The sequence below is a fragment of the Eriocheir sinensis genome, chromosome 19 (assembly GCF_024679095.1).
Source record: "Eriocheir sinensis breed Jianghai 21 chromosome 19, ASM2467909v1, whole genome shotgun sequence".
Taxonomy (NCBI): Eukaryota; Metazoa; Arthropoda; class Malacostraca; order Decapoda; family Varunidae; genus Eriocheir; species Eriocheir sinensis.
The window spans coordinates 3497215-3515496 of record NC_066527.1 but is presented as its reverse complement, the minus strand read 5'-3'; the positions used below and the strand labels follow the sequence as shown (position 1 = coordinate 3515496).

General features: G+C 50.2%; 5 protein-coding genes across 5 annotated transcripts; all 5 read right to left on the bottom strand.

Moving 5' to 3' along the window:
• Positions 1-1134: 1134 nt before the first annotated feature.
• Positions 1135-2135, bottom strand: LOC127000947 (cuticle protein 19.8-like; the record flags this gene model as incomplete). Its single annotated transcript, XM_050865123.1, has 1 exon — positions 1135-2135. A coding segment is annotated over one exon (381 nt), but the record flags the coding sequence as incomplete, so codon positions are not given.
• Positions 2136-4688: 2553 nt separating this feature from the next.
• LOC127000548 (cuticle protein 19.8-like) lies at positions 4689-6303 on the bottom strand. The gene is made up of 2 exons (XM_050864313.1): positions 6275-6303; positions 4689-5651 (listed from the first exon to the last, which is right to left on the bottom strand). Exons 1-2 carry the CDS (start codon positions 6284-6286, stop codon positions 5307-5309), a joined length of 357 nt encoding a protein of 118 aa, XP_050720270.1. The 5' UTR covers positions 6287-6303; the 3' UTR covers positions 4689-5306.
• A 2448-nt stretch (positions 6304-8751) lies between these two features.
• LOC127000547 (pro-resilin-like) lies at positions 8752-10070 on the bottom strand. The gene is made up of 2 exons (XM_050864312.1): positions 9836-10070; positions 8752-9212 (listed from the first exon to the last, which is right to left on the bottom strand). Exons 1-2 carry the CDS (start codon positions 9845-9847, stop codon positions 8868-8870), a joined length of 357 nt encoding a protein of 118 aa, XP_050720269.1. The 5' UTR covers positions 9848-10070; the 3' UTR covers positions 8752-8867.
• Positions 10071-12075: 2005 nt separating this feature from the next.
• On the bottom strand, positions 12076-13938 carry LOC127000545 (pro-resilin-like). Its single transcript, XM_050864308.1, has 2 exons — positions 13385-13938; positions 12076-12761 (listed from the first exon to the last, which is right to left on the bottom strand). The coding sequence occupies exons 1-2, from the start codon at positions 13394-13396 to the stop codon at positions 12417-12419; spliced, it is 357 nt and encodes a 118-aa protein (XP_050720265.1). The 5' UTR covers positions 13397-13938; the 3' UTR covers positions 12076-12416.
• Positions 13939-15443: 1505 nt separating this feature from the next.
• Positions 15444-16849, bottom strand: LOC127000543 (pro-resilin-like). Its single transcript, XM_050864307.1, has 2 exons — positions 16673-16849; positions 15444-16310 (listed from the first exon to the last, which is right to left on the bottom strand). Exons 1-2 carry the CDS (start codon positions 16682-16684, stop codon positions 15966-15968), a joined length of 357 nt encoding a protein of 118 aa, XP_050720264.1. The 5' UTR covers positions 16685-16849; the 3' UTR covers positions 15444-15965.
• Between the last annotated feature and the right edge of the window lie 1433 nt (positions 16850-18282).

Here is an 18282-nt window from a genome sequence, read left to right as displayed (position 1 = left end):
TGCCCTTCTGCCCTAAACGTTGCCGTCGCAGTTTCAATCGCGATAGCGGTGGAGGTTGTTGGGCCACATCACTAAGGAACTAACTCAACCCAACGCAACCCAATCAAATGCAACCCAATTCAATCCATCTCAATTCACTACCGTACATCCCAGCCAAAACTAATCATACTCTACCCAATGCATCACATCCTAACTAAAGTTAACACTCTAACAACGCAACTAAAGTGAATTTAACATTGGTTCCGTAGGTCAGTGGCTAGCATGCTTACCTACGAACCCGTGGGACCTTGTTGGAATCCCGGCCCTGGCAGTCGGCGTGAAACCCAAGAAGCTGCTCAGCCTCCTTTTTGACCTGGTCGATAAATGGGTACCTGGTGTAATCTGGGGAAGGTAAGTTGATGTAACCCGGATGTCACACTGGCCCTGTGTCCCGGGGTAATGGGTTCTTATACCCCACAGGCTCAAGGGCGGATGGGCCGGAGGTGAGCAGCGAGGCTACGCGCAGCTATAGCGTATGCCTCCAAATTTACCTTTAACTCGGTCCCAAATTAACGTAATCAGACCTAACCCAACCCCACTTATATGTCAGAGTAGGAATGAACGTTTGTTTCTTGCACCACTACGCACTAATATAATGGAAACGGGTCATTAGGATGTCTTTAGTTCCCTCCAGTAATATCCTTCTATATGAGAGAGAAAAAAAGGAGCTACGGAATGACTTAGCCGGTATTATAAACTCTCCATTCTTAGGCCATTCCCTTGAGGTCTTTGCTAACAACATCAGTCAACGAAAAACTCCGTTCTCTAGGAGCTGTCTATGAGCCATTGTACGGGTTAATGGCTTCCCTCCTGTACAAGATAATGGATGCACCCAACATATGAAGTCTCCAAAGTAACAGTTTAGCGCTAGTAGACCAACGAAAAAGTAGGTGGACACAGGGTCAGCTTCTCTCAGGTGATATCAGATGATGGCCTGGAACTCCCCTTGTTTGCCGTTTACCAAGTGTATCTCCGCGAGGCCACATTGATCCCACTTAAGTGCTGACAACGAGGTGACGGCCCATGTCTTGCCGATGACACTCCGTTTTATTTTAGTCCAAAAGTAATTTTCTTGTTATTCAGGGGTGGAAAGGTATAATTGCTAACGCTCTGCTGTCGTTTGTGTCGTGGGAGAGCAGCTTAGTTTTGTACGTTCATTTATTATAATTAGTATGATCTATCTATTCCCTGGCATCATGTTTTAGGAATGAAAATAACGCAAACGTCTTTATCCCTAGATGTGTTATTGAATCAATTTTAATGTGCTGTTTTGCTGGCCGTTGACGGGAAGAGACCTGTCTCGATGCAACACTCGTCAACTTCAGTGTACGTGTGCCCGAGAGGAAGTCCCTGTTTGGCGCAACACAGTGTGGCGTGTATGACGTGTTGTGGTGGAGGCAGGACAAGTATGTGACAAACATAACACAAGGAATCTGCAGGAGGCTGGTCGTCCTCTATAAGACAACTCCTGTAAACCCATCCCCAGCTAACCTGTTGGTGGTTTAGGACGAAGTGGTGGGGGCAGAGAAGGAGGCCGAGGATGCTTGCCGTGACTTTATTGTGAGTGATGCATGAGGCGAGGGAATAAATACAAGATGACGTGGCACGGTGTGGTCCAGGGGCGTTGCAGGGATTGTCAGCTGGGGAGGGGCGGGGAGGGGCGGTGCGGTGCGGTGCAGAGCGGTACGGTGCAGGGACACCAGGATATATTAGGCCTAGCGGCCGTAGCCCTGCGTGGGTCTGGTGGTGGGGGCGCCGTATCTCTGCTGGGGGAACTGGGCCTCGCCTTCGTAGGTGACCTGCGCCACGAAGCCGGAGTCGCCGCTGACGGTGTAGTCGACGCGCTGGAGGCGGCCGTCGGGCAGCTGCACGTAGTAGGATCCCTTGGTGTTGTCGCCCTGGCGGGACTCCTGCTGGCCGTAGTTGTTGCTGGAGGGCGCGTCGTTGACGGCCCAGTTGAAGTCATAGTTGGCGGGGGCGGCGTTTTGCTGGGTGGGCCCGTAGGAGGTGGCAGCGGTGCTCGCGAGGGTGGCGGCGAGGCCCAGGAGGAGGAGGGAGAGCTGTGGGCGTGTAAAGGAAGGGGTTAGTGTGTGTGTGTGAGTGGTGGATCAGGGAAAGATAAGGAGCAGGAGAGTTTTGGGGCGAGGAATGGGGTACTATCAGGAATGGGGGAGGAATAGAGACCCAAACGGGTCTACATTTTGTTCAAGAGGTGTCCTGATGCAGGCTATGGTAATGTTTGTGGTTTGAAGGTGACATAAAAGGTGGAATAGCTAATGATTTAGAACATCTTCAGCAAGGGGGTGCTGGTGGAGGATTACTCGGCAGTCTGTCTGTTTGTAATATTTCATGAACTGTAATGATAATCTTAAGTAAGTCTCGTGCATTAGTGTTTTATGAAGGGTGTACATGTTTCTAGTATGGCTCAGAAGAGCTTTTCACACGAATAGAGCGGATGAATGATGCAAAACGGAGAGGCACTGGTTGACTGACAGGCTGAAGAGAGACCGGTGAATGACGGGACCGGTGACGGGCATTGTTATGCGGGGCACGAGAACATTTTCAGCGGTGTCTCGGGAGGCTGGGCACGGAGTCCCTCAGTCCAGAAGAACAACAAACACTAATACAATGGTAGCCAGCGGCCAACAGGCAGCAGCAGCAGGCAGCAGCGGGAACCCACCTTTGCGGCCATCGTTGTGTTGGTGTGGGTTGGAGCGGGAGTGGTGGTGTTGGCGAGCCCCGCCGCGGCTTATATAGCGGCGCGGCGCCTCGCGGCTCACGCTGGGAAAAGTTGAGGAGCCCTGAACGCCGGTGTCACGGGACACAAGGGAGCCGACGAGGGCGAGGGGGAGTTGGGGGTCAGCGGCGGGAGAGCTGCTGGACACACTTTACAAGCTGTGGTGAACAGCCTTAAGCTGTAAAACTTTAAGAGAAATTTTATGTGAAAGAATTTTCTATGAAGTCGAAAGCAATGAGGAAAAGGTGCAGATTCATGCATAAATGATATAACGAGGTTTTCTTTGAAATAATGAAGAGTCAGTGAACATCATAAAGGTAAGGTAAAGGTGGGTGCATACACTCCAGCTGCGCGTGGCCGCTGTTCTCATCTCCGATACGATGGCTCCTTCAGCCTGTGATAGATAGCAATCAATTTCACCGGGACACTGGCCAGTGTGAAATCCGGGATTTCCGCACATAACCTTCCTCAGGTTGGCCCAGGTACCTATTTATCGACAACCTGAAAGGGAGGATGAACAGCTGGGTGTTCTGCACGTGGACTTCCCGGGCCGGGATTCGAACCCGGGCCCGCGGAGTGGTATCCAGGGACACTGACCACTAGACCACGGAGAAAAAAAGCAAACTTTGCATCTAAATCTGAAGAGACGTGTAATGGAGGCATTCTTTGTCCTTCTGAATAGATGTTATTGACATGGGCAGTACAGACACTTAAACATGGTTACGTCAGAGAGGCAGTGGTCTACGCGCCAACAATTGACTGTCGTACGACCGCCATTAATTGCCCTTCTGCCCTAAACGTTGCCGTCGCAGGTTCAATCACGAGAGCGGTGGAGGTTGTTGGGCCACATCACTAAGGAACTAACTCAACCCAACGCAACCCAATCAAATGCAACCCAATTCAATCCATCTCAATTCACTACCGTACATCCCAGCCAAAACTAATCATACTCTACCCAATGCATCACATCCTAACTAAAGTTAACACTCTAACAACGCAACTAAAGTGAATTTAACATTGGTTCCGTAGGTCAGTGGCTAGCATGCTTACCTACGAACCCGTGGGACCTTGTTGGAATCCCGGCCCTGGCAGTCGGCGTGAAACCCAAGAAGCTGCTCAGCCTCCTTTTTGACCTGGTCGATAAATGGGTACCTGGTGTAATCTGGGGAAGGTAAGTTGATGTAACCCGGATGTCACACTGGCCCTGTGTCCCGGGGTAATGGGTTCTTATACCCCACAGGCTCAAGGGCGGATGGGCCGGAGGTGAGCAGCGAGGCTACGCGCAGCTATAGCGTATGCCTCCAAATTTACCTTTAACTCGGTCCCAAATTAACGTAATCAGACCTAACCCCACTTATATGTCAGAGTAGGAATGAACGTTTGTTTCTTGCACCACTACGCACTAATATAATGGAAACGGGTCATTAGGATGTCTTTAGTTCCCTCTAGTAATATCCTTCTATATGAGAGAGAAAAAAAGGAGCTACGGAATGACTTAGCCGGTATTATAAACTCTCCATTCTTAGGCCATTCCCTTGAGGTCTTTGCTAACAACATCAGTCAACGAAAAACTCCGTTCTCTAGGAGCTGTCTATGAGCCATTGTACGGGTTAATGGCTTCCCTCCTGTACAAGATAATGGATGCACCCAACATATGAAGTCTCCAAAGTAACAGTTTAGCGCTAGTAGACCAACGAAAAAGTAGGTGGACACAGGGTCAGCTTCTCTCAGGTGATATCAGATGATGGCCTGGAACTCCCCTTGTGTGCCGTTTACCAAGTGTATCTCCGCGAGGCCACATTGATCCCACTTAAGTGCTGACAACGAGGTTACGGCCCATGTCTTGCCGATGACACTCCGTTTTATTTTAGTCCAAAAGTAATTTTCTTGTTATTCAGGGGTGGAAAGGTATAATTGCTAACGCTCTGCTGTCGTTTGTGTCGTGGGAGAGCAGCTTAGTTTTGTACGTTCATTTATTATAATTAGTATGATCTATCTATTCCCTGGCATCATGTTTTAGGAATGAAAATAACGCAAACGTCTTTATCCCTAGATGTGTTATTGAATCAATTTTAATGTGCTGTTTTGCTGGCCGTTGACGGGAAGAGACCTGTCTCGATGCAACACTCGTCAACTTCAGTGTACGTGTGCCCGAGAGGAAGTCCCTGTTTGGCGCAAGACAGTGTGGCGTGTATGACGTGTTGTGGTGGAGGCAGGACAAGTATGTGACAAACATAACACAAGGAATCTGCAGGAGGCTGGTCGTCCTCTATAAGACAACTCCTGTAAACCCATCCCCAGCTAACCTGTTGGTGGTTTAGGACGAAGTGGTGGGGGCAGAGAAGGAGGCCGAGGATGCTTGCCGTGACTTTATTGTGAGTGATGCATGAGGCGAGGGAATAAATACAAGATGACGTGGCACGGTGTGGTCCAGGGGCGTTGCAGGGATTGTCAGCTGGGGAGGGGCGGGGAGGGGCGGTGCGGTGCGGTGCAGAGCGGTACGGTGCAGGGACACCAGGATATATTAGGCCTAGCGGCCGTAGCCCTGCGTGGGTCTGGTGGTGGGGGCGCCGTATCTCTGCTGGGGGAACTGGGCCTCGCCTTCGTAGGTGACCTGCGCCACGAAGCCGGAGTCGCCGCTGACGGTGTAGTCGACGCGCTGGAGGCGGCCGTCGGGCAGCTGCACGTAGTAGGATCCCTTCGTGTTGTCGCCCTGGCGGGACTCCTGCTGGCCGTAGTTGTTGCTGGAGGGCGCGTCGTTGACGGCCCAGTTGAAGTCATAGTTGGCGGGGGCGGCGTTTTGCTGGGTGGGCCCGTAGGAGGTGGCAGCGGTGCTCGCGAGGGTGGCGGCGAGGCCCAGGAGGAGGAGGGAGAGCTGTGGGCGTGTAAAGGAATGGGTTAGTGTGTGTGTGTGAGTGGTGGATCAGGGAAAGATAAGGAGCTGGAGAGTTTTGGGGCGAGGAATGGGGTACTATCAGGAATGGGGGAGGAATAGAGACCCAAACGGGTCTACATTTTGTTTAAGAGGTGTCCTGATGCAGGGTATGGTAATGTTTGTGGTTTGAAGGTGACATAAAAGGTGGAATAGCTAATGATTTAGAACATCTTCAGCAAGGGGGTGCAGGTGCAGGATTACTCGGCAGTCTGTCTGTTTGTAATGTTTTATGAACTGTAATGATAATCTTAAGTAAGTCTCGTGCATTAGTGCTTTATGAAGGCTGTACATGTTTCTAGTGTGGCTCAAAAGAGATGTTCACACGAATAGAGCGGTTGAATGATGCAAAACGGAGAGGCACTGGCTGACTGACAGGCTGAAGAGAGACCGGTGAATGACGGGACCGGTGACGCGCATTGTCATGCGGGGCACGAGAACATTTTCAGCAGTGCCCCGGGAGGCTGGGCACGGAGTCCCTCAGTCCAGAAGAACAACAAAAACTAATACAATGGTAGGCAGCGGCCAACAGGCAGCAGCAGCAGGCAGCAGCGGCGGGAACCCACCTTTGCGGCCATCGTTGTGTTGGTGTGGGTTGGAGCGGGAGTGGTGGTGTTGGCGAGCCCCGCCGCGGCTTATATAGCGGCGCGGCGCCTCGCGGCTCACGCTGGGAAAAGTCGAGGAGCCCTGGACGCGGCGTCCAGGGCTCCTCAAGGGAGCCGACGAAGGAGAGGGGGAGTTGGGGGTCAGCGGCGGGAGAGCTGCTGGACACACTTTACAAGCTGTGGTGAGCAGCCTTAAGCTGTGAAACTTTAAGAGTAATTTTATGTGAAAGAATTTTCAATGAAGTCGAAAGCAATGAGGAAAAGGTGCAGATTCATGCTTAAATGATGTAACGAGGTTTTCTTTGAAATAATGAAGAGTCAGTGAATATCATAAAGGTAAGGTAAAGGTGGGTGCATACACTCCAGCTGCGCGTGGCCGCTGTTCTCATCTCCGATACGATGGCTCCTTCAGCCTGTGATAGGTAGCAATCAATTTCACCGGGACACGGGCCAGTGTGAAATCCGGGATTGCCGCAGTTAACCTTCCTCAGGTTGCCCCAGGTACCTATTTATCGACAACCTGAAAGTTAGGATGAACAGTTGGGTGGGCTGCACGTGGACTTCCCGGGCCGGGACTCGAACCCGGGCCCGCGGAGTGGTATACAGGCACACTGACCACTAGACCGCGGAGAAAAAAAGCAAGCTCTGCATCTAAATCTGAAGAGACGTGTAATAGAGGCATTCTTTGTCCTTCTGAATAGATGTTATTGACATGGGCAGTACAGACACTTAAACATGGTTACGTCAGAGAGGCAGTGGTCTACGCGCCAACAATTGACTGTCGTACGACCGCCATTAATTGCCATTCTGCCCTAAACGTTGCCGTCGCAGGTTCAATCACGAGAGCGGTGGAGGTTGTTGGGCCACATCACTAAGGAACTAACTCAACCCAACGCAACCCAATCAAATGCAACCCAATTCAATCCATCTCAGTTCACTACCGTACATCCCAGCCAAAACTAATCATACTCTACCCAGTGCATCACATCCTAACTAAAGTTAACACCCTAACAGCGCAACTAAAGTGAATTTAACATTGGTTCCGTAGGTCAGTGGCTAGCATGCTTACCTACGAACCCGTGGGACCTTGTTGGAATCCCGGCCCTGGCAGTCGGTGTGAAACCCAAGAAGCTGCTCAGCCTCCTTTTTGACCTGGTCGATAAATGGGTACCTGGTGTAATCTGGGGAAGGTAAGTTGATGTAACCCGGATGTCACACTGGCCCTGTGTCCCGGGGTAATGGGTTCTTATGCCCCACAGGCTCAAGGGCGGATGGGCCGGAGGTGAGCAGCGAGGCTACGCGCAGCTATAGCGTATGCCTCCAATTTTACCTTTAACTCGGTCCCAAATGAACGTAATCAGACCTAACCCAACCCCACTTATATGTCAGAGTAGGAATGAACGTTTGTTTCTTGCACCACTACGCACTAATATAATGGAAACGGGTCATTAGGATGTCTTTAGTTCCCTCTAGTAATATCCTTCTATATGAGAGAGAAAAAAAGGAGCTACGGAATGACTTAGCCGGTATTATAAACTCTCCATTCTTAGGCCATTTCCTTGAGGTCTTTGCTAACAACATCAGTCAACGAAAAACTCCGTTCTCTAGGAGCTGTCTATGAGCCATTGTACGGGTTAATGGCTTCCCTCCTGTACAAGATAATGGATACACCCAACATATGAAGTCTCCAAAGTAACAGTTTAGCGCTAGTAGACCAACGAAAAAGTAGGTGGACACAGGGTCAGCTTCTCTCAGGTGATATCAGATGATGGCCAGCAACTCCCCTTGTGTGCCGTTTACCAAGGGTGTCTCCGCGAGGCCACATTCATCCCACTTAAGTGCTGACAACGAGGTGACGGCCCATGTCTTGCCGATGATACTTCGTTTTATTTCAGTCCTAAAGTAATTTTCTTGTTATTCAGGGGTGGAAAGGTATAATTGCTAACGCTCAGCTGTCGTTTGTGTCGTGGGAGAGCAGCTTAGTTTTGTACGTTCATTTATTATAATTAGTATGATCTATCTATTCCCTGGCATCATGTTTTAGGAATGAAAATAACGCAAACGTCTTTATCCCTAGATGTGTTATTGAATCAATTTTAATGTGCTGTTTTGCTGGCCGTTGACGGGAAGAGACCTGTCTCGATGCAACACTCGTCAACGTCAGTGTACGTGTGCCCGAGAGGAAGTCCCTGTTTGGCGCAACACAGTGTGGCGTGTATGACGTGTTGTGGTGGAGGCAGGACAAGTATGTGACGAACATAACACAAGGAATCTGCAGGAGGCTGGTCGTCCTCTATAAGACAACTCCTGTAAACCCATCCCCAGCTAACGTGTTGGTGGTTTAGGACGAAGTGGTGGGGGCAGAGAAGGAGGCCGAGGATGCTTGCCGTGACTTTATTGTGAGTGATGCATGAGGTGAGGGAATAAATATAAGATGACGTGGCACGGTGTGGTCCAGGGGCGTTGCAGGGATTGTCAGCTGAGGAGGGGCGGGGAGGGGCGGTGCTGTGCGGTGCAGAGCGGTACGGTGCAGGGACACCAGGATGTATTAGGCCTAGCGGCCGTAGCCCTGCGTGGGTCTGGTGGTGGGGGCGCCGTATCTCTGTTGGGGGAACTGGGCCTCGCCTTCGTAGGTGACCTGCGCCACGAAGCCGGAGTCGCCGCTGACGGTGTAGTCGACGCGCTGGAGGCGGCCGTCGGGCAGCTGCACGTAGTAGGATCCCTTCGTGTTGTCGCCCTGGCGGGACTCCTGCTGGCCGTAGTTGTTGCCGGAGGGCGCGTCGTTGACGGCCCAGTTGAAGTCATAGTTGGCGGGGGCGGCGTTTTGCTGGGTTGTCCCGTAGGAGGTGGCATCGGTGCTCGCGAGGGTGGCGGCGAGGCCCAGGAGGAGGAGGGAGAGCTGTGGGCGTGTAAAGGAAGGGGTTAGTGTGTGTGTGTGAGTGGTGGATCAGGGAAAGATAAGGAGCAGGAGAGTTTTGGGGCGAGGAATGGGGTACTATCAGGAATGGGGGAGGAATAGAGACCCAAACGGGTCTACATTTTGTTCAAGAGGTGTCCTGATGCAGGCTATGGTAATGTTTGTGGTTTGAAGGTGACATAAAAGGTGGAATAGCTAATGATTTAGAACATCTTCAGCAAGGGGGTGCAGGTGCAGGATTACTCGGCAGTCTGTCTGTTTGTAATGTTTCATGAACTGTAATGATAATCTTAAGTAAGTCTCGTGCATTAGTGCTTTATGAAGGCTGTACATGTTTCTAGTGTGGCTCAAAAGAGCTGTTCACACGAATAGAGCGGTTGAATGATGCAAAACGGAGGGGCACTGGCTGACTGACAGGCTGAAGAGAGACCGTTGAATGACGGGACCGGTGACGGGCATTGTTATGCGGGGCACGAGAACATTTTCAGCAGTGCCTCGGTAGGCTGGGCACGGAGTCCCTCAGTCCAGAAGAACAACAAAAACTAATACAATGGTAGGCAGCGGCCAACAGGCAGCAGCAGCAGGCAGCAGCGGCGGGAACCCACCTTTGCGGCCATCGTTGTGTTGGTGTGCGTTGGAGCGGGAGTGGTGGTGTTGGCGAGCCCCGCCGCGGCTTATATAGCGGCGCGGCGCCTCGCGGCTCACGCTGGGAAAAGTCAAGGAGCCCTGGACGCCGCGGTCACGGGACACAAGGGAGCCGACGAGGGAGAGGGGGAGTTGGGGGTCAGCGGCGGCAGAGCTGCTGGACACACTTTACAAGCTGTGGTGAACAGCCGTAAGCTGTGAAACTTTAAGAGTAATTTTATGTGAAAGAATTTTCAATGAAGTCGAAAGCAATGAGGAAAAGGTGCAGATTATTGCATAAATGATGTAACGAGGATAATGAAGAGTCAGTGAACATCATAAAGGTAAGGTAAAGGTGGGTGCATACGTTCCAGCTGCGCGTGGCCGCTGTTCTCATCTCCGATCCGATGGCTCCTTCAGCTTGTGATAGGTAGCAATCAATTTCACCGGGACACGGGCCAGTGTGAAATCCGGGATTGCCTCAGTTAACCTTCCTCAGGTTGGCCCAGGTACCTATTTATCGACAACCTGAACGTTAGGATGAACAGCTGGGTGGGCTGCACGTGGACTTCCCGGGTCGGGATTCAAACCCGGTCCCGCGGAGTGGTATCCAGGGACACTGACCACTAGACCGCGGAGAAAAAAAGCAAACTTTGCATCTAAATCTGAAGAGACGTGTAATGGAGGCATTCTTTGTCCTTCTGAATAGATGTTATTGACATTGGCAGTACAGACACTTAAACATGGTTACGTCAGAGAGGCAGTGGTCTACGCGCCAACAATTTAATGTCGTACGACCGCCATTAATTGCCCTTTTGCCCTAACCGTTGCCGTCGCAGGTTCGATCACGAGAGCGGTGGAGGTTGTTGGGCCACATCACTAAGGAACTAACTCAACCCAACGCAACCCAATCAAATGCAACCCAATTCAATCCATCTTAATTCACTACCGTACATCCCAGCCAAAACTAATCATACTCTACCCAATGCATCACATCCTAACTAAAGTTAACACCCTAACAGCGCAACTAAAGTGAATTTAACATTGGTTCCATAGGTCATTGGCTAGCATGCTTACCTTCGAACCCGTGGGACCTTGTTGGAATCCCGGCCCTGGCAGTCGGCGTGAAACCCAAGAAGCTGCTCAGCCTCCTTTTTGACCTGGTCGATAAATGGGAACCTGGTGTAATCTGAGAAAGGTAAATTGATGTAACCCGGATGTCACACTGGCCCTGTGTCCCGGGGTGATGGGTTTCTATCCCCCACAGGCTCAAGGGCGGATGGGCCGGAGGTGAGCAGCAAGGCTACGCGCAGCTATAGCGTATGCCTCCAATTTTACCTTTAACTCGGTCCCAAATGAACGTAATCAGACCTAACCCAACCCCACTTATATGTCAGAGTAGGAATGAACGTTTGTTTCTTGCACCACTACGCACTAATATAATGGAAACGGGTCATTAGGATGTCTTTAGTTCCCTCTAGTAATATCCTTCTATATGAGAGAGAAAAAAAGGAGCTACGGAATGACTTAGCCGGTATTATAAACTCTCCATTCTTAGGCCATTTCCTTGAGGTCTTTGCTAACAACATCAGTCAACGAAAAACTCCGTTCCCTAGGAGCTGTCTATGAGCCATTGTACGGGTTAATGGCTACCCTCCTGTACAAGATAATGGATACACCCAACATATGAAGTCTCCAAAGTAACAGTTTAGCGCTAGTAGACCAACGAAAAAGTAGGTGGACACAGGGTCAGCTTCTCTCAGGTGATATCAGATGATGGCCAGCAACTCCCCTTGTGTGCCGTTTACCAAGGGTGTCTCCGCGAGGCCACATTCATCCCACTTAAGTGCTGACAACGAGGTGACGGCCCATGTCTTGCCGATGATACTTCGTTTTATTTCAGTCCTAAAGTAATTTTCCTGGTATTCAGGGGTGGAAAGGTATAATTGCTAACGCTCTGCTGTCGTTTGTGTCGTGGGAGAGCAGCTTAGTTTTGTACGTTCATTTATTATAATTAGTATGATCTATCTATTCCCTGGCATCATGTTTTAGGAATGAAAATAACGCAAACGTCTTTATCCCTAGATGTGTTATTGAATCAATTTTAATGTGCTGTTTTGCTGGCCGTTGACGGGAAGAGACCTGTCTCGATGCAACACTCGTCAACGTCAGTGTACGTGTGCCCGAGAGGAAGTCCCTGTTTGGCGCAACACAGTGTGGCGTGTATGACGTGTTGTGGTGGAGGCAGGACAAGTATGTGACAAACATAACACAAGGAATCTGCAGGAGGCTGGTCGTCCTCTATAAGACAACTCCTGTAAACCCATCCCCAGCTAACGTGTTGGTGGTTTAGGACGAAGTGGTGGGGGCAGAGATGGAGGCCGAGGATGCTTGACGTGACTTTATTGTGAGTGATGCATGAGGCGAGGGAATAAATACAAGATGACGTGGCACGGTGTGGTCCAGGGGCGTTGCAGGGATTGTCAGCTGAGGAGGGGCGGGGAGGGGCGGTGCGGTGCGGTGCAGAGCGGTACGGTGCAGGGACACCAGGATGTATTAGGCCTAGCGGCCGTAGCCCTGCGTGGGTCTGGTGGTGGGGGCGCCGTATCTCTGTTGGGGGAACTGGGCCTCGCCTTCGTAGGTGACCTGCGCCACGAAGCCGGAGTCGCCGCTGACGGTGTAGTCGACGCGCTGGAGGCGGCCGTCGGGCAGCTGCACGTAGTAGGATCCCTTCGTGTTGTCGCCCTGGCGGGACTCCTGCTGGCCGTAGTTGTTGCCGGAGGGCGCGTCGTTGACGGCCCAGTTGAAGTCATAGTTGGCGGGGGCGGCGTTTTGCTGGGTTGTCCCGTAGGAGGTGGCATCGGTGCTCGCGAGGGTGGCGGCGAGGCCCAGGAGGAGGAGGGAGAGCTGTGGGCGTGTAAAGGAAGGGGTTAGTGTGTGTGTGTGAGTGGTGGATCAGGGAAAGATAAGGAGCTGGAGAGTTTTGGGGCGAGGAATGGGGTACTATCAGGAATGGGGGAGGAATAGAGACCCAAACGGGTCTACATTTTGTTCAAGAGGTGTCCTGATGCAGGCTATGGTAATGTTTGTGGTTTGAAGGTGACATAAAAGGTGGAATAGCTAATGATTTAGAACATCTTCAGCAAGGGGGTGCAGGTGCAGGATTACTCGGCAGTCTGTCTGTTTGTAATGTTTCATGAACTGTAATGATAATCTTAAGTAAGTCTCGTGCATTAGTGCTTTATGAAGGCTGTACATGTTTCTAGTATGGCTCAGAAGAGCTGTTCACACGAATAGAGCGGATGAATGATGCAAAACGGAGAGTCACTGGCTGACTGACAGGCTGAAGAGAGACCGTTGAATGACGGGACCGGTGACGGGCATTGTTATGCGGGGCACGAGAACATTTTCAGCAGTGCCTCGGTAGGCTGGGCACGGAGTCCCTCAGTCCAGAAGAACAACAAAAACTAATACAATGGTAGGCAGCGGCCAACAGGCAGCAGCAGCAGGCAGCAGCGGCGGGAACCCACCTTTGCGGCCATCGTTGTGTTGGTGTGCGTTGGAGCGGGAGTGGTGGTGTTGGCGAGCCCCGCCGCGGCTTATATAGCGGCGCGGAGCCTCGCGGCTCACGCTGGGAAAAGTCGAGGAGCCCTGGACGCCGCGGTCACGGGACACAAGGGAGCCGACGAGGGAGAGGGGGAGTTGGGGGTCAGCGGCGGCAGAGCTGCTGGACACACTTTACAAGCTGTGGTGAACAGCCGTAAGCTGTGAAATTTTAAGAGTAATTTTATGTGAAAGAATTTTCAATGAAGTCGAAAGCAATGAGGAAAAGGTGCAGATTCATGCATAAATGATGTAACGAGGATAATGAAGAGTCAGTGAACATCATAAAGGTAAGGTAAAGGTGGGTGCATACGTTCCAGCTGCGCGTGGCCGCTGTTCTCATCTCCGATCCGATGGCTCCTTCAGCCTGTGATAGGTAGCAATCAATTTCACCGGGACACGGGCCAGTGTGAAATCCGGGATTGCCTCAGTTAACCTTCCTCAGGTTGCCCCAGGTACCTATTTATCGACAACCTGAAAGTTAGGATGAACAGCTGGGTGGGCTGCACGTGGACTTCCCGGGTCGGGATTCGAACCCGGTCCCGCGGAGTGGTATCCAGGGACACTGACCACTAGACCGCGGAGAAAAAAAGCAAACTTTGCATCTAAATCTGAAGAGACGAGTAATGGAGGCATTCTTTGTCCTTCTGAATAGATGTTATTGACATGGGCAGTACAGACACTTAAACATGGTTACGTCAGAGAGGCAGTGGTCTACGCGCCAACAATTGACTGTCGTACGACCGCCATTAATTGCCATTCTGCCCTAAACGTTGCCGTCGCAGGTTCAATCACGAGAGCGGTGGAGGTTGTTGGGCCACATCACTAAGGAACTAACTCAACCCAACGCAACCCAATCAAATGCAACCCAATTCAATCCATCTCAATTCACTACCGTACATCCCAGCCCAAACTAATCATACTCTACCCAATGCATCACATCCTAACTAAAGTTAACACTCTAACAACGCAACTAAAGTGAATTTAACATTGGTTCCGTAGGTCAGTGGCTAGCATGCTTACCTACGAACCCGTGGGACCTTGTTGGAATCCCGGCCCTGGCAGTCGGCGTGAAACCCAAGAAGCTGCTCAGCCTCCTTTTTGGGCTGGTCGATAAATGGGTACCTGGTGTAATCTGGGGAAGGTAAGTTGATGTAACCCGGATGTCACACTGGCCCTGTGTCCCGGGGTAATGGGTTCTTATGCCCCACAGGTTCAAGGGCGGATGGGCCGGAGGTGAGCAGCGAGGCTACGCGCAGCTATAGCGTATGCCTCCAAATTTACCTTTAACTCGGTCCCAAATGAACGTAATCAGACCTAACCCAACCCCACTTATATGTCAGAGTAGGAATGAACGTTTGTTTCTTGCACCACTACGCACAAATATAATGGAAACGGGTCATTAGGATGTCTTTAGTTCCCTCTAGTAATATCCTTCTATATGAGAGAGAAAAAAAGGAGCTACGGAATGACTTAGCCGGTATTATAAACTGTCCACTCTTAGGCGATTCCCTTGAGGTCTTTGCTAACAACATCAGTCAACGAAAAACTCCGTTCCCTAGGAGCTGTCTATGAGCCATTGTACGGGTTAATGGCTACCCTCCTGTACAAGATAATGGATACACCCAACATATTAAGTCTCCAAAGTAACAGTTTAGCGCTTGTAGACCAACGAAAAAGTAGGTGGACACAGGGTCAGCTTCTCTCAGGTGATATCAGATGATGGCCAGCAACTCCCCTTGTGTGCCGTTTACCAAGTGTGTCTCCGCGAGGCCACATTCATCCCACTTAAGTGCTGACAACGAGGTGACGGCTCATGTCTTGCCGATGACACTCCTTTTTATTTAAGTCCTAAAGTAATTTTCCTTTTATTCAGGGGTGGAAAGGTATAATTGCTAACTCTCTGCTGTCGTTTGTGTCGTGGGAGAGCAGCTTAGTTTTGTACGTTCATTTATTATAATTAGTATGATCTATCTATTCCCTGGCATCATGTTTTAGGAATGAAAATAACGCAAACGTCTTTATCCCTAGATGTGTGATTGAATCAATTTTAATGTGCTGTTTTGCTGGCCGTTGACGGGAAGAGACCTGTCTCGATGCAACACTCCTCAACTTCGGTGTACGTGCGCCCGAGAGGAAGTCCCTGTTTGGCGCAACACATTGTGGCGTGTATGACGTGTTTTGGTGGAGGTAGTACAAGTGTGTGACGAACATAACACAAGGAATCTGTAGGAGGCTGGTTGTCCTCTATAAGACAACTCCTGTAAACCCATCCCCAGCTAACGTGTTGGTGGTTTAGGACGAAGTGGTGGTGGCAGAGAAGGAGGCCGAGGATGCTTGCCGTGACTTTATTGTGAGTGATGCATGAGGCGAGGGAATAAATACAAGATGACGTGGCACGGTGTGGTCCAGGGGCGTTGCAGGGATTGTCAGCTGGGGAGGGGCGGGGAGGGGCGGTGCGGTGCGGTGCAGTGCGGTACGGTGCAGGGACACCAGGATGAATTAGGCCTAGCGGCCGTAGCCCTGCGTGGGTCTGGTTGTGGGGGCGCCGTATCTCTGTTGGGGTAACTGGGCCTCGCCCTCGTAGGTGACCTGCGCCACGAAGCCGGAGTCGCCGCTGACGGTGTAGTCGACGCGCTGGAGGCGGCCGTCGGGCAGCTGCACGTAGTAGGATCCCTTCGTGTTGTCGCCCTGGCGGGACTCCTGCTGGCCGTAGTTGTTGCCGGAGGGCGCGTCGTTGACGGCCCAGTTGAAGTCATAGTTGGCGGGGGCGGCGTTTTGCTGGGTGGTCCCGTAGGAGGTGGCAGCGGCGCTCGCGAGGGTGGTGGCGAGGCCCAGGAGGAGGAGGGAGAGCTGTGGGGGTGAAGGGAAGGATTAGTGTGTGTGTGTGGGGGGGGGGGGGAGGTGTGTGGGGGGGAGTGAGTGTGTGGGTGATGGGGCGGGGGGGGGGGGGGTGTTGATCCGGAATGAGTAACTCTCGGTCTATGGGTGGGCTGTACGGGGGAGCACTAATCTTGGCTTGAAGGATGATAGAATTGTCTGTTCTGAAAAACTGTAGATTTTTAAGTAGTGAGGGTAACTAATAAGAGAATCGGAATGAGATGCAGTCGTTTGTCTAGTGTAGCAGCGCCAGAAGAGAATAAACACGCAACAGGGAAGTCAGGAAGCAGTGAACGCTAACACAGTTGTGGACAAGAGGCGGGCAGCTGCAGCACCTTTGCGGTCATTGTTGAGGTTGTGTGTGGGCTGGATTGTGAGTGGTGGTGTTGGCGAGGCCTGCGTTGGCTTTTATAGCGACGCGGCGCCTCGCTTCTCTTGCTCCAGTAAAGCTCATCAGCCCTGGACACTGGTCGCGGGACACAGGGGATAGGGGGGAGCACAGCGGGGGCGTTGGGGGGGTTCTGAACACTCGTAACAAGCAGTGATGATCGGCCTAAGGTGCATAATTTCGTGGTACTTTACTCATATATATATATATATATATATATATATATATATATATATATATATATATATATATATATATATATATATATATATATATATATATATATATATATATATATATATATATATATATATATATATATATATATATATATATATATATATATATATATATATATATATATATATATATATATATATATATATATATATATATATATATATATATATATATATATTGATAAATGAAAGAAGTACAGTGTGCCAAGGCTTCAGAATAATGTATATATGGGAAAAATAACCTGTTCTTCTAATGATAAAAAGGAGCAGGGTGAGAAAAGAAAGAATTACAAACATAAAGAAGCAAATCATTAGCACTCTGTACATGTTTCAAATGAACTCTCAGTCGTCAAGAGACAGGTCAGCAGAACGCTAAGGTAAAATTGTATGCATACGTTATAGCTGCGCATAGCCGCGGTGCTTATCTCCTATACATTGGCCCTTGAGCCTTTGGCGGGAAATAACCTATTACCTCTGGACACAGGGCCAGTGTGACATCCGGGTTACCACAGTTACCTCTCCCATGTTTCCCCAGGTACCATTTATCCACCAGCCCGAATGGGAGGACGAAGAGCTGTGTGGCGTGACCACCTGCCGGGGCCGGGACTCAAACCAAGGCCTGCAGATTCGTAGCTTGGCATGCTAACCACCTCACTACGGATTTAAAGAATGCATTTTATCAACATGCTTACCACGACTAATAGCTTGGTATGGGAAAGAGTCTGCGATCGTGTGGGGAACGTGCGACCACTTGACATTTCGGCGACCACCAAGGCCAAAAATAGCCAGTAACGCTGCTAAATGGAACCCGGTCAAGGGCGCGCTGGGGAACAGCATGCCTCTTAGAGTAACTGTTGATGCTAAAGAAAGCTAGGTTCTACTTCAAGTTCTGTTCTTATTCTTTTCCTTCTTGTTTTTCGTTTTTGCTTCTGTTTTCTTAATTTTCCTCTTTTACTTGGTGTTTTTTTATTAAGTCTTGTCACTTTTTCGTCTTTTTTTCGCCTTTATCAAGTTGTCATCTTCCTTTTTTTATTTCATCTTTCCTCACCTTCTTCATTGCATTGTCGGTTTCTTCTTTCATTCTTCTTTTCACAATTTTTTCCTATTTGTATTTTTACTTAAATTTTCCTTTTTTCATGTTTTCATATTAGTTCCGCAACGCTATTGGCCTCATATTCCTTCACACACACACACACACACACACACACACACACACACACACACACACACACACACACACACAAACCGCAAACATTCGCGCAAATCACCATCTTCTCACTCATTCACGATAATAACAATAAAAGTGAGTGTAATGTGA